Below are 15,689 nucleotides of genomic sequence, written 5' to 3' on the forward strand. Positions count from 1 at the left end.
CCCTCTGTGTCCAGATTGAGTGTGCAGGGGAGTCTTGCTGCTTCTCATCTTCAGTGAGGCAGTCTGGGCTAGGGGTTAAGGTCATGGGGCTTGGGAGCTGAGCAGACCTGGGACTGTATTACTCCTCTACTGTTATGTGATTTAACCATGTCTCTCAGTGTCTCAGTTGCCTCACATGCTAAGTGGGGATTATGGTTTTGCCTTTTCTCGTAGAATTCTTGTGAGAGTTAATTGAATAATACATGTAAAGCATGTAGCATGGTGCATGAGACATAGTGTTCAATAGATGCAAACTTTATATCTTTAAATATGCAAGCATGAACAAAATGAACGAAAGTGGCAACCTTTGTTTCCATAGCACTGTCTGATTTCTGGCACCCTTCCTGGGGGCCCCAGTGCCTCCAGGCATTTCTGTTGCTACATCTGGTCCATTCTCTTCTGTGCAACAAACTCTTGCTTGTTATTTTCACCCTTGTTGAACTGTGTATGTCTTATGTCTCTCCTGGTCAGGGTCATTAGAAAAAGTTAACTGAGTAGATTGAATTTATTTCTTTTTTTTTTTAATTTTTTTAAGATTTTTTTTTTATTTCAGCTTATTATGGGGGTACAAAAGTTCAGGTTATATATATTGCCCATGTGCCGCCCATCTCCCCCGAGTCAGAGCTTCACGTGGGTCCATTCCCCAGACAGTGCGCATCGCACTCATCATGTAGTTATACCCAATCCCTCCCCCCACCCCCACCCCCCCCACCCCCATCCCCCCGAGTCAGCTGTTGGATGGATCTAGATATCCATGTTAAATATTGAAGTCAAATAAGTCAGAAAGATAAAGTTCTAAAAGTGCAAATGGAAATGGATGGAAGATAAAATAGAAAAGAAAGTGAAAAATAGGAGCTTTAACAAGAACTAGCAAGTCACACCAGATTGTAAGTTTCTTGAGGGCAGAAACTGGGGCTACAACATCCCTCCATCTTCAATATCCTTAGCACAATGCCTTGCTAACTTTCAGAGTTCAATAACTGGTAGAATAGATAGCAAATAGAGACAAGCATCCAGGGCTCTGGAGGGAGTGACCAGGAGCAGGGTCCTGGATGAAGGAGCGTTGGGGGAATAGATGGTAGGTGTAAGAGGGTCCGCACTGCCCTTGTATCCCCTGAGTGAGGCAGAAAGAGCTCAGCACTTCATGGTTTGGGCTGTGTCTCACTTTCATCACAGCTGTGTGATCTTGGGCAAACAAGTCACACTCTTTAAGCTTCAGTTTCCTTATCTCTGTTCTGTATAATGAGAGTAAACACAACCACCTGATGGCATTAATGTGTGCATTAAAAGAGCCTGTCACAGTATTGGACACAGGGTAGAAAACCAATAAATACTATCTCTGTATTCAGCTTTCTCCCAACATTTCTGTCTTTTCCACCTCCCAGACTTTATATTCTGTTCCTGTGATGAAGAGTTAAAAAAAAAAAAAAAGTGCCACTGTTGGTGAGGGATATTGTGAAAGAATGTTGATGTATTATTGAAAAACCTTCTGCACTGAATGAAAAACAATACAGACATCTGTCCTTCTGGTGGTAGAGTTAGCAGCAACAACCTTGTGTGTAAAGGACAGTATTTTATGTTTTATTAAACCCAGAGGCAGTATGAAGACTTGGTAAGAGTATGGGTTTTGTGGTCAGACAGACTTGATTTTGTCACATGTACTTGCCATTCCAACCAGCTAAGTTACTTACTTCTTTGTGCTTGGGTTTCCACATCTGCAACATATCTACTTCATTTGCTCATTCATTTATTCGTGCATTCGTTCCTGAGCACCTACCATAGTATGTGAAGATGCTGGAAACACAATGATGTTGACAGACTTGCAGTTAGGGTGGGGTACAAAAAGCACACTAACTCCTGGCGTGCCGAGCCCTGAAGACCGAACAGGAGTCAGGCACTTCGTAAGGGGTGGGAGGAAGGTTGTTGAAGATACAGGGAATCGGGTGCATGAAGGCCAAGAGAAAAATTTCAGGAGCTGAGAATGTCAATGTTCCTGAAGCGTAGAGTTCCAGGGGTGAGAAATTAAAGAATTCAGAGTTTATTCTAAGGCTGATGCTAGAGCTTCCCAAGTAGTACTTTCCAGAGTTCAATGAGACCCACTGAACATTCTCTCCCTTCCAGGATCTTCACATACACATTAGTACCTGTTAAGTTTCTACAGTAAATAATTCTATTTAACATTTGTTTAATAGCTTTCCTAAACCCAATTCCTATTTAAATATACATATTATACTTTTATGAACTAAGGCTCCAGAGAACCCAGTCGGGGGGAATGATGAGAAATGGGGAGCCATTTCAGGGTTGTAAGTTGGGGACCAGCATAACCATATTTGCATTTTATAAAGATATCCTAATACCTGCCACATATGGAGCTTCAGGTACTCTTCAAAGGGCTTAACTAATTTAATTCTCATAAAAAGTCTGTGAACCAGATAGTTATATTTTTTGCATTATTAAAATTAGGACACCGAGGCATAAAGGAATTAAGCAACTTCCTAATTACAGAACTGGTTATAAGGGGAAGGGCTTGAATATAAACTTGGTCAGCTGGCTTTGGAGCCTGTACTCAACAGGTCAGTCTGACTACAGGAGAGCAGCGGAATCCAGCAAGATGGGAGACAATTAGGAGGAGGTTGTCCATTTGGAATTCGTACAACTGTTTAGAGGATTAAATATTACAACATAATTAAAGCACCCAGTATAGTTTCCACTCTATTGTAGGCAGTCAAAAAATGATAGTGTTCCCATGCATATATGGAAACTTGATAAATGAGAGATGTATATTCTGAATTAGTGGGGAAGGCAGGGTGTGTAAGTGTGCTAGGTCTGCCATAACAAAGTACCACAAACTAAGTGGATTAAAGCACAAATAACAAATAAACAAAAAATTTATTGTCTTACAGTCTGGAGGCTAGAATTCTGAAATTAAGGTATTGGCAGTTTGGTTCCCTTCTGAGGGCCATGAAGGAAAAATCTATTTTAGGGCTCTTTCCCTGGCTTGCAGATGGCCATCTTCATGTTCACACTGTGTTCTCCCTACCTGGGAGTGAATCCAAATTTCCCCTTCTTATAAGGACATCAGTCATATTGGATTAGGACCCACTAATCTAATTAGTACTAGATTAGGTACTGGGCATTAACAATGCAATGTATAATTTTTGGGGGACAAAATTCAATCCATAATAGAGTTATTATTTATTAGTAGCACCACAAAAATTGGTTATTTGTATGGAGAAAAAAACCTCTGAATTCCTAACTCACGTTACATTCAAAAATCCTTATTTAAATATTAAAAACTTAAATGTGAATGCTAAAAATGGTAAAATATTTAGAAAATATATAGTAGAGTATCTTTATAATCTAGAGGTCTGGAAGAAATATTAAAATGCAATGCAAAATGCTAAAACACAAAAGATGATATTTAAAATATTTAAATTTGATTATATTAAAATTTAAAAAAAGACAGTATAAAGAAAAAAGAAAAGGCAAGCTGTGATTTGGGAAAAGATATCTGCAAAACATATAACTTATAGAGCATTAGTATCCAGAACACGTAAAGAATCAATAAGAAGAAAGATGACCCAATAAAAAATTGGGCAAAAGAGAGGAACAGACATTTCATACAAGAAGAAAAATGAATGGCAAGGGAAATGTAATTTAGGTACACAATGTGAAATCATTTTACAACCATCTGGTTAGTGAAAATTAAGAAGCTAGACAATTCCAAGCATTGTCATGAATGTGGATGAAGGGAACTCATATACACAGCTTGAGGGAATGCGAATTGATACAAGAGTTTAGCATTATCTTGTAAAGTTGAACTCTTATGATTTCATTCTGGTACATGTCCTAAAGAAACTCCTATACAAGGTAATGGATATAAGACCATTCATAGCAGAATGTTTCATAAGGATAAAAAACTGGGGAAACAGCCCCAGTAACTATGCCAGAATACTATTTCAAAAATTCGAACATCCAAAAGTTAGGATACTACGGAATTTTGTAAATGAATAAACTACTGCTGAATACATCAATATGCATGAATTTTGAAAATCTTGCATGAAAAAAGCAAGTTGTAGAAGAGTAAGTTACAAACCAAGAAAAATTAAATAATATATTGGTTCATTTGTGTATTTCTGTGATAAAACAAGATAAAACTGTGAGAGAATGATGACACACAATTTAGGGTAGTGTTTATCTGGGGGAGGGATACAGAGAAATGAAATGGAAGGAGAGGCATACAGGTAGATGTAATATGGGTAATGTTCTAGTATAGTCCTTGTTATGGGTTCAACTGCTCCCTCTCCCTAAAAAGATTTCTTGAAGTCCTCACCCCTCATATCTCAGAATATGACCTTATTTGGAAATAGGGTAGCTGCAGATATAATTAGATCAGATCAGATTGTACTGGAGTGCAGTGGACCCCTAATCCAATATGACTGAGGCCACATGAAGACACAAACACAGGGAGAACGGTATATGAAAATGAAGGCAGAAGTTGTAGTGATTCATCTACAAGCCTAAGAATGTCAAAGATTGCCAGGAAATCACCAAAAGCCGGGCAAGAGGCATGGAACAGATTCTCCTTCATAGCTCTCAGAAGGCACTAACCCTGCTGACACCTCGATTTCAGACTTCTAGCCTCTAGATTGTAAAATAATAAATTTTTGTTGTTTAAAGCCATCTAGTTTGTGGTATTTTGTTACAGTAGCCCTAGAAAATGAATGCAGTCCTTAAATCAGGTAGGAAGTTCATGGGTGTTTATTTTACAATTTACAATGTATAAATGTCTTACAGATATTACTTTTATGTATCAAATAGTTACATAATTGTGCTTGCTTCGGCAGCACATATACTAAAAAAATTGGAACGATACAGAGAAGATTAGCATGGCCAAAAAAAAAAATAGTTACATAATGACAATAAACATAAAAAAGTCATTGTTATTATTTTTATTACTACTGAACTGGGGCACGTTTGTACTATTAACCTTGATGGCAAATTCCAACAAAGCTTTTCCAGACAATTTTATTTAAACTATAAAAGTCAACTTCCAAAAACTCCCTTTGAATTTTATGGAGTTTTTATTTCAACCTCAGTGACACAGAGTCCCTGTTTCTCCAACTTTAAATATAGTGGCACACCTTTTGAGCAAAGTGTCCTTCCTCTAATCCTGAATGAAGGTGATTGCCAAGCACACACTTGTCATGGAATATTATCTTCTTGTGGACAGGCTGACATCAGCTTTGCCTTTGTTTACCATAAAGGGAATCCTGGACATCTGAAATCACATCAAGGTTTTGGACATGTATGCCACAAAAGTAAGTGCATTTTTCTAGCCTAGAAGCCACACCAGAGCAGGGGCTTGGGTGCTTTGTTTACACAGCTGTATCGCTGCCTCCTAGAAGCAGTGTCTGGCACAATGTAGGTACCCAATGAATTTGTTGAATGAATGTATAAATGAATAGTTCTGTTAGAGTGTCCACTTCTTAGAAGTAACAATTCAAACTGTACTATTCAAGAGTTTATCAACCATCCTCCACCCTCTACTACTTTTTGGTCGATTAGTTCCCTTCATCTGCTGATTCACCAGTTCTTTTTCTTCATATAAACACTCCAGGGCTGTCTTTGGGGACTTTGAATAGAGGGTCAGTTTTGGGTCTCATAAGGCCGGGCACAAACACATTTGTGTGTGTGTGTGTGTGTGTGTGTGTGTATGTTGCTATTGAAGGTAATTGTTTATTCTTCCTTCTTCCTTATGGATTGGTAACATGCTCTACTAATAGTAATGTATTCTACCTTGAGGAGAAGATATGTAGGTGTTTTAGAATCTTTTATTAATGCTTAGATTAAATGTGTCTCGATTAAGGAATGAATTCTAAAAAAGGAACACCAAAGATACATGAAAAGTTGATATTTCTTTTTTGCTATTCTATCCTTTATTTATTTTAATTTTTAAATTTTTTTTATTTCAGCATATTATGGGGGTACAAAAGTTTGGGTTACATATATTTCCCTTGCCCCCCTGCCCCCCCGAATCAGAGCTTCAAGCTTGTCCATCCCCTAGACGGTGTGCATTGCACTCATTATGTATGTATACACCTATCCCCTCCCCCCCACATCTGCCCAACACACAATTAATGTTGTTCCTAAATGTGCTCTCAGGTGATGATCAGTGAAACCAATTTGATGGTGAGTACATGTGGTGCTTATTTTTCCATTCTTGGGATACTTCACTTAGTAGAATGGGTTCCAGCTCTATCCAGGAAAATACAAAAGATGCCATATCACCATTGTTTCTTATAGCTGAGTAGTACTCCATGGTATACATACACCACATTTTATTAATCCACTCTTGTATTGATGGGCACTTGGGTTGTTTCCACATCTTTGCAATTGTGAGTTGTGCTGCTATAAACATTTGGGCGATGTCTTTTTTATAGAATGTCTTTTGTCCTTTTGGGTAGATGCCCAATAATGGGATTGCTAGATCAAATGGTAGGTCTACTTGTATCTGTCTAAGATTTCTCCATATTGCTTTCCACAGAGGTTGCACTAGTTTGCAGTTCCACCAGCAGTGTATGAGTGTTCCTGTCTCTCTGCATCCATGCCAACATTTACTGTTTTGGGACTTTTTGATAAAGGCCATTCTCACTGGAGTTAAGTGATATCTCATAGTGGTTTTGATTTGCATTTCCCTGATGATTAGAGATGTTGAGCATTTTTTCATGTTTTTTGGCCATGTTTCTGTCTTTTTTTTGAAAAATTTCTATTCATGTCCTTTGCCCACTTTTTGATAGGGTTGTTTGATTTTTTCTTGCTGATTTTCCTGAGTTCTACATAGATTCTAGTTATCATCCCTTTATTGGATGTGTAGCATGCGAAAATTTTTTCCCATTCTGTAGGTTGTCTGTTTGCTCTCGTGACAGTTTCTTTGGCTGTGCAGAAGCTTTTTAATGAGAATTATCTAGTACTTTGTGAAAGGATTTTATGTTATTTTGAATATGTCACATAATGAATGTTATGATCTGATATTACATTAATAAGAGTTTCTTCTTTTTTTTTTTCACAGTAGCTAAAGCAGCTGATGTTAAGTGAGGTGCCCCAGTGACAGCCTGAAAGATTTCAAGATCCTGAAGTATCATACTGAAGTGCTCACTACAGCATTTACTAATGCAAACATTTAGTGAGTGTCAGGCATTGTCTTAGGAGAGGATAAAGAGATGAACTAGACCTCTGCAGGAATTTCAATGGGAATTTCAGTGGGAGAGACATAAGTAAACTGATAATCATAATATAATGTGATTAAGTGTTATTAATGATTAAAGGAAAGAATAATGCTCAGTGTAATTCACATTTTCAGTGTGGCTTGTTACATGGTTGTTCTTTGTCTACTGGTCATCCAGGTATAGTAGTTCTCTACCAACCAGGATATTTGATTAACCAAAATATTTAATTCCCTGTCCGTATTTTTTTTTTTTTTTTTTTTTGAGACAGAGTCTCACTCTGTTGCCCGGGCTAGAGTGAGTGCCGTGGCGTCAGTCTAGCTCACAGCAACCTCAAACTCCTGGGCTTAAGCGATCCTCCTGCCTCAGCCTCCCGAGTAGCTGGGACTACAGGCATGCGCCACCATGCCCGGCTAATTTTTTGTATATATATATTTTAGTTGTCCATATAATTTCTTTCTATTTTTAGTAGAGATGGGGTCTCACTCTTGCTCAGGCTGGTCTCGAACTCCTGACCTCGAGCGATCCACCCGCCTCGGCCTCCCAGAGTGCTAGGATTACAGGCGTGAGCCACCGCGCCCGGCCCCCTGTCCGTATTTGAGTAGCAGTTTATTTTACACATTATAATCATATCTCAATACCTACCACAGGAGAAAACTGCAATCATTCTTTTCTACAGTTAATGGCTAATTTATTTTATCTCACTTTTGTATTTTATGATCCTTTCCAATTTTCAGGAATTTAGAGGCCCCTTTTGATTTCAGAATGGAGAAACAAGGTTTGTTTCTGTGTGGCACTGTTTTTTTTTTTCATAGGTGGTGGCATCATTTTACTAAAATGAAAAGCAAAAGTCAGTAATAGATTCACATAGTGTTTAGCTAGAAAAATGAGACACAGTTAATAGATATGGATCAAAAAGGTATGGATCAAAAAGCAATCACCGTATAAAAAATGGCTCAAATCATAATTCTTAATGAAAAAGTGGATATTTCTTTTCTTCATCGTAAAATCATCTCCACGAAATTTGTTAGATGCACATCTCTTTGGGTATACATATCACTAGAAAATTTCTCACCAATGGACTTGAAAAATCAATAAAATGTTACTAATCCCTTATCTGTAGGTGTTCTTAAAGAAGGCATCTGACCCCTCTCCCTTCTCACATTCCTTGGAAAACTGGAAACAGTCCAGTTCTCTGTGTGACGGGGAACCCTAAGGCTGTGAGTGTTTCCATTCAGAACACTTGGCTTGAATACCTGTTTTTAACTCCCTGGGGATATCTGCCACAAAGCCTTCCCGCAAACACAATACCTCTTTCTACCTGATTTCTGTATACTTTTCGAGCTGAACTTGGAACGAGTTCAGTCTGCAAGCTACAATCTGACAGCCCAACACTCTCTCTAAGCTTTCCTCAGTTCTCCAGACTCCTATCTTGCATCCTCAGAGATGACTCCTTTCGCTTGCAAATGAGTTTAAAACAAAACTTTCCCTAGCTGGTCCAACGGCTGAGAGGGCAGCTCCGCCGCTGATGGAGTGGCCATAGCATCCGAGCGCGGTGCCCTCGTCTCTTCCAGTCCTGCTCTGTGCCCGTGGAAAAGGGGGCGGAGAGGAGCGAGAAGAAGGGGCGGAGGTCACCCGCGCCCTCCATCTCTCCCAGACTGCGAGCGCAGCTAGGTGCAGAGGGACCGGAGGGCCCAGCTGGCAGGTTCTGCGCTAGGGGACCAGCGGCGGGACGCGAGCCGGCGCCTGAGCAGGAGTGGGGCGCTGCGCTTGGTGGAAGCGGCGGCAGCGGCGGCGCGGGGTCGGGCGCTCCATGGCGCACAGAGGGGCGCGCTCTTCTGCTCCGCGGCGAGCCCGGCTGGCGGCCGGCGATGCCAAGGTAACCACCCCTCCGGCGGCTGGATTCCCAGGGTTCGGCTTCCGGATGCCCAACCCGACCCGGGTTTAACAAACCCACTCCCGGGGCGCCCAGCGGCAGCTGCAGCCGGCTGAGCCGAAGGGCACTTAGGCTGCGCATGGCATCGAGTTTGGACTAGATTTCCAAGCTGGGGAGACTCGCAGAGACAGAGGGGTACTTGGGCCGACTCGTCCCCATTCTGAGCTGTGCAGATGGGGACTGGGTAGCAAGGGTCTCAGAGGAGGGAAATAGGCAAAGAGATGGATCCCCTTCTCGCCGCGTGGTTCCCTGCGGGCGACACCTCGAGTTTCTCACCCCGGACAGGCGCAGACCTTTGGCGCCCCCCAGGGTGGTAGGGAAAACAACTCTCTGGTGTTTGAATAATTGCAGAAAGTTTCAGGGTGTTAGTTAGTAGATTTGGGGAGGATGTTGCAAGGCGAGGCCTGGGGGTGGTGGGGGTAATAACCGGCGAAAGTCAAATTGTGAGTAAGACCTGGAGGAGGTGGCCGCCCTTCGGTCAGTCCACGCAGTCCCACTCGGGCCAGTCCCAGGAAAGGCTGGCTCCGGAATTCCCAGCCTCCGGGAAAGCTGCTTGGGAAACGCCAATTCAATTAGCTCGGGGCAGGGTGGCTGTGGTCGCGTGTATCGAGTGTCTGTGACTCAGGCCTCAATTCCCCTCCCCCTAGGGAAAGGGTGACAAATAAATACTTTTCCTTGCATGTTGCTACTCCGAAGATGTAACTTAGCCTGTAGGGAGAGGTGCACAGAGTGCGGCCCGCCCACTTCCTCATCATGAACCAGGATTTCTGCACAGGTGGCAGCTAGACCAGAAAACCTTTCTAGATTCTCACCACTCTGCCTTCCATGCCTCCGAGATGTGTGTGTGGTTTGCTATTACTTGATTTAGGCTTTAGAAACATATTCGGAAAAGCTCCATTTAACATGAGTAAACTTGCTGGTTCTCTCACAAAGTTTGGAGGAGATTATGTCTGCCTGACAAACAGGTAGTTCGGCTAAGGAATGATCTGCAGTTTGGGGACAAAGCCCATCATAGAAAGGAGCAGAGAGTTTGAAAGGACATGTAGTTATTTCAGTAGGCTATTATGGTTTTTAAAACTTTATTGGGTTTAAACCTAATCTTGTTGCCGATTTTGTAAAATTTAAAAGTTTTACGGTGTCAGTGAAGTGTCAGGAAGACATTTAGGAGGTGCCCATTTGCAGAGAGGCTACAGAGGTTAACCAAGGGGTCTCAATTTTGGCAGCTTCTTTACCTTGAAAATGAAATGTGGAACCACAGGCAGATGTGTGCTGCTTTCAGTATGATGCAACCTTGCTCATGATAGGCCAGATAAATCCAATCCCACCGCAGGGTGCTGGGGCTCTTCAGTCATAAATGTCAGATGAGCCGTAATGCCGTGTTCATAATTCCTTTCTCTTTGTGCTACAGATGCTTGGACTGCAAGGCTGCACAGTTTTGAGAGGGAGATGACTTGAGTGGACGACTTTTATTTCTACAACAATGTCCATGAACAATTCCAAACAGCCAGTGTCTCCTGCAGCTGGGCTCCTTTCAAACACAACTTGCCAGACGGAAAACCGGCTTTCAGTATTTTTTTCGATAATCTTCATGACAGTGGGAATCTTGTCAAACAGCCTTGCCATTGCCATTCTCATGAAGGCATATCAGAGATTTAGACAGAAGTCCAAGGCATCGTTTTTACTTTTGGCTAGTGGCCTGGTGATCACAGACTTCTTTGGCCATCTCATCAATGGAGCTATAGCAGTATTTGTATATGCATCTGACAAAGACTGGATTCGCTTTGACCAATCAAATATCCTTTGCAGTATTTTTGGTATCTGCATGGTATTCTCTGGTCTGTGCCCACTTTTTCTAGGCAGTGTGATGGCCATTGAGAGGTGTATTGGAGTCACCAAGCCAATATTTCATTCTACGAAAATTACATCCAAACATGTGAAAATGATGCTGAGTGGTGTGTGCTTGTTTGCTGTTTTTATAGCTTTGCTGCCTATCCTTGGACATCGGGACTATAAAATTCAGGCGTCGAGGACCTGGTGTTTCTACAACACAGAGAACATCAAAGACTGGGAAGATAGATTTTACCTTCTACTTTTTTCTTTTCTGGGGCTCCTAGCCCTTGTTGTTTCATTCTTATGCAATGCCATCACAGGAATTACACTTTTAAGAGTTAAATTTAAAAGTCAGCAGCACAGACAAGGCAGGTCTCATCATTTCGAAATGGTCATCCAGCTCGTGGCTATAATGTGTGTCTCCTGCATTTGCTGGAGTCCATTTCTGGTAAGAGCCTGATGTTTTGACAGTTTTGGCTTTCTTGGGTTTATCCATGTTGAGTTCAAGATTTGTTGTCTTTTTCAAAGTTGTTAGTCTGTAAGTTCAATCTTTTAAATACTAGCATTCACTCTTACCCCAAATTTATGTCAGCACTCAGCTCTGGCTTATTTTCCCACAAGTCTGGAATTGAAAGAAATGTGCTGCTACATAGTTATAACCATAGTGTTACCTGCTTACAGTGCAGTGTAAAGTAGTTTTAACAGAAGTAATATTTGTAATGTACTGCATATGATTAGTTTCTAAAATGTGAACAAAGTGACCAACAATAATACAACATTGGAATGGACTCCAGTAGGTCTTGGTAGAAAGTCACACAGACTTTTAACTTGTAGACATGGCATATTTGCTGCCAGGTTCTTCTAAACATGCAATGTCCAGGCCTCAACTAGCAAGGGGTAGTGATGCGTTGAGATAGTTGGATAGTTCAAGTGAAGAAATTACTAGTTCACTAATCCAGGAACAATGCCGCTAATTTTTTTTTTTTTTTTTTAATGTAGCCTGCAGGTATATGTGGTAGCTTGATATTTTTATTTGGAAATGAAGGCTAAGGTTGAGGAATTAGCAACAAACATGAATATTTCATATTACCTTCCAGATAGAAGACAACTCCTTCCAACATTTTACTTTATGAAGGAAGGAGGGACAACATGATGTGAATGAGAAAAATCCTTCTGTAGGGAACAAGTGACAGCAAAGCCGTTTTCATTCCTTTTTCTGTAACAGTGGGGAAGTGGGCTGGCATCCAGAGATAGTCATACAGGTCATGCAAAGGTGGAAATGAGACAAAGGTAGAGGTGAGGCAAAGGCTGTGGTCATACCTTACCTGGTAGAACGAAGGTGCTTGTTACTAATGAATTTTCCTAAGCCTCAGACAAGTCCATGGCCCCCAAATTGTTGCCAGTGAAGTTTTAATAAACAATGCAGATGATTTTTATACATGTAAAAGCTTGTGAGAGCTGCTGCCGTAGACAGATGCTACGATGAAGTCCATTGTATTTTACAAATTGAGTTCTACTTTTCTAATATTTCTTTATTTCTATTCATATTATTGCCTCACAACCAGAATTTGGCTTCTTGAATTGTTAAATTATTGAAATATTTTTTCATGTTGTTCTTGAGTTGGCCAGATCTGAAGGACCCACCCAGGGGGAGAGTGAGCCTATCAGTGGCTAGTCAACCTTTAGAGATCTGCTTATTGTCAATTTAGGAGTCCTTAGGTGAGCCCAACGAGGCTCTGATTTGTGCTTATAGTATAGTTGTTTGAACTGAATAACAGAGATCAGTTCTAACAACACTGGAGCCACTTCACTGTTCATTTTTGGGGAGTTTAATTTATGCCACTTGACAAAAGGAATTTCCTGAGGGCAATGCTTTGTTTTCCTTAGTTAAGTTTTGAAATAAAGTAGCTTTTCAAAACAAAAAGTGAATCTGAGTGAATTGAAACTAATTTGGGGGTTGTAAAGGGAATACAAAGAAAATGAGAAAAGAAGTGGCTGAAAATGTTTAAGGAAACTTTTCAAATGAAGGTCCTAGCTCTGGAGAAAACCTTTAAAAGATGAAATAGCGAACTAAATGAGAGACAGATAATCTGGACAACTGAGGTAATCAGTTGTGTTTTGGTTTTTGTTCTGAGGTATCTTAAAAATTCTGTTTAGTTCTGGTTTTTGATTTTGAGCAACAGGAGTGATAGACTACTGTAAGACCATGGGAGAAAGTGAAATTTTAGGCTCTTGCCATGAATATTTTGAGTTTATGTTTTTCCCTAATTTCCTTTCCTGGATTTTTGGTTTCCTTCACTGTTAGAGTAGATACTACAATTTAATTCACATTTTGGACCTATTTCCTGGTGGAAACATAGCTTCATTTTTCACAAAACATTTTCTGAGGCCTATTTGCTCTTTATGAATTGTTGATACGTCTATCACACCAACATAGCAATATTTCTGAGATGCTTTTTCATATGAAAATTATTTTTGTGTTAGAGGGATAGGAGGTACACCACAGAAACTCCTCGATGGGTTGATTGTTTGAGTTGTTTTAAGCATTCTTTTCATTCCTGGTTTCTTTTGTGGAGAATTGGGTCTTCATGGCAATTTCTGACTAAAGGATTTATAACTTTTGTGGTCTGGGCACAAGTGCCTTGGGGATTAAGTTAGGGTCATCAGGCAGGTATAAGTGGAACTCTCGTAAAAAATCTCAGGCTTGAGAATACCAAAATAACACCCGACACTAAGACATCAGGTGAAACATTTCTCCTTTCCCCCCCAAATATCTAGGAGGATTTTAATAACTGAGCCATCACTCTCCTGCCCACTTCGTACTTTAAAAGCTTTTTACTTTTTAAAATGCCTTGGAAATCAAGCTTCTAGAATCCCATAGATACACAATGATGGTGACAGCTTTTAGGCCAATGCACTGCTTTATACCATGTGCCTTTTCTCCATGATTGATAAACCCGAATTGTTGGAATTGTGATTCGAATGAGCATCTGCACACACCCTGACCTGTGTTCACTGTCATTTTCTAGCCTCAAACTAGAAAAAAGTTATAGGTGGATACACTAAAAGGAGGAAATGAGAAAGGTGCAGATGATGGTGTCTGTGCTTGACAGAATGTAATGTGTTAAAACTTATCAATAGTGGCATCATTTCTAAAACTACATAAATTTACTTGGAAGGGAATACTTATTAGTGATTGTTTGAATACTCTCTTTTTAATAGATTATATTTTGTTTTTTGAGTAGTAAACCTTTTCTAGGTTTACAGAAAAATGAGTGGATATCACGGAGAGTTTACATATTCCCCCACCCCAGGGGAAATGTTTCACCTGAGGTATTATTAACATCTTGCTTTGGCACATTTGTTTCAGCTGAGGAGCCAATGCTGGTACATTATTATTAACTAAAGTCTGTAGTTTACATTAGGGTTCTCTCTTTATGTTTTATATTCGTAAGTTTTGAAAATGTATATTGACATGTGTCCTCCATTAAGTGTCATACAGAATAGTTTCATTGCCCTAAAAATCCCCTGTGGCTTTAGAAAACTTTAATGTGTTTTATTTTCCCAAAAGGGAAAAATGTGCTTTTTTTCCCTCAGTAAATGACATTTAGGAATGTAGTAAAACATAGTATTTGTTTAAACTGTAACATGCAGAGGACTTTTAAATTTTATAATATCTGACTTTTATAGTTTTAAACATGGTTAAGTCATATAAATTCATTTAATTACAATCTCAACTGAAAAGTGCAGGAAACTACAACAGGCACTTATTAGCTTATGATTCTGTTTAGCAACAATTTAATTTCAAAAATATTTCAGAGTGAAACAACAATTATAAAATTGTTTCATGTGCATGATAGGTGAATCACTTTTCCTTAATAAGTAAATCTTGAAGACATTCTTTTGATGTTTCCATTATGAGGGGAAAAAAGGCATTTATCAGCATTTTCAAGAAATATTTTCTTAATAATATTTGTTTCTGCCTTTATACAGGTAATGATTCTTTTTAATGCTCCATTTCTAGAATGTGTAACTTTAAAAAGAATAAATTATTATTGCTATGAGTATCTCGCCTATTTGGCAGAGCAACAAATACTTGTTGACTGGTTGACTGAAACTTACGTAGTATGGATGTCAAGAGATTGGAAATGATTGACCAGAATATGGATTCTGAGTTTTGTAGGTAAGAGTTAAGCAAATACTGAATACTGGTAATTTTAATCTGTTCCCTAATCAGCAACTGTAGACTTCAGACACTATTAAACTTCAGCTGTCTTTTAGTAGAAGGCCATACATTTGTTTTACCTTTTCTTCATGGATAGAAAATCATTTTGAATTGGGAAAAAAAGGCTGTGTGGGTGAGTTTACCCAAGAAATGCCTTCTCTTGCATATGCAGGTTTTGAGTGTGGGTTTTTCTAAGGTTACTTTTATGCTAATACTTCCATTCAACATAGTTAAACATTATTTGGTCACTAAGGTGTTTGTCAGATATAGATCAAGTAACTGGGTGGCTAATTGAAGTTTGAGTGAAATTACTAACAATATTGGCATCATAATGACCAGATCTTAGAGGGCTAATGGCAAGTGGTGGAGGAACATGACATCATAAAGCATTTTCATATTAGTGAAGATTGTTTTCTTTGAAAGGCTGACCCTC

The 15,689-nt window shown here is 39.7% G+C and overlaps 1 protein-coding gene across 1 annotated transcript in view; it reads left to right on the forward strand.

Annotated features, from left to right (window-relative positions):
* The first annotated feature begins 10,681 nt into the window (after positions 1-10,681).
* PTGFR (prostaglandin F receptor) overlaps positions 10,682-15,689 on the forward strand; it is a 37,288-nt gene continuing 32,280 nt past the window's right edge. The window contains exon 1 of the mRNA XM_069478114.1: positions 10,682-11,479. Within this exon, the coding sequence (XP_069334215.1) occupies positions 10,682-11,479 (798 nt within the window). The remainder of the gene's footprint in view (positions 11,480-15,689) is intronic.

Source organism: Eulemur rufifrons, chromosome 8, assembly GCF_041146395.1.
Source record: "Eulemur rufifrons isolate Redbay chromosome 8, OSU_ERuf_1, whole genome shotgun sequence".
Classification (NCBI taxonomy): domain Eukaryota; kingdom Metazoa; phylum Chordata; class Mammalia; order Primates; family Lemuridae; genus Eulemur; species Eulemur rufifrons.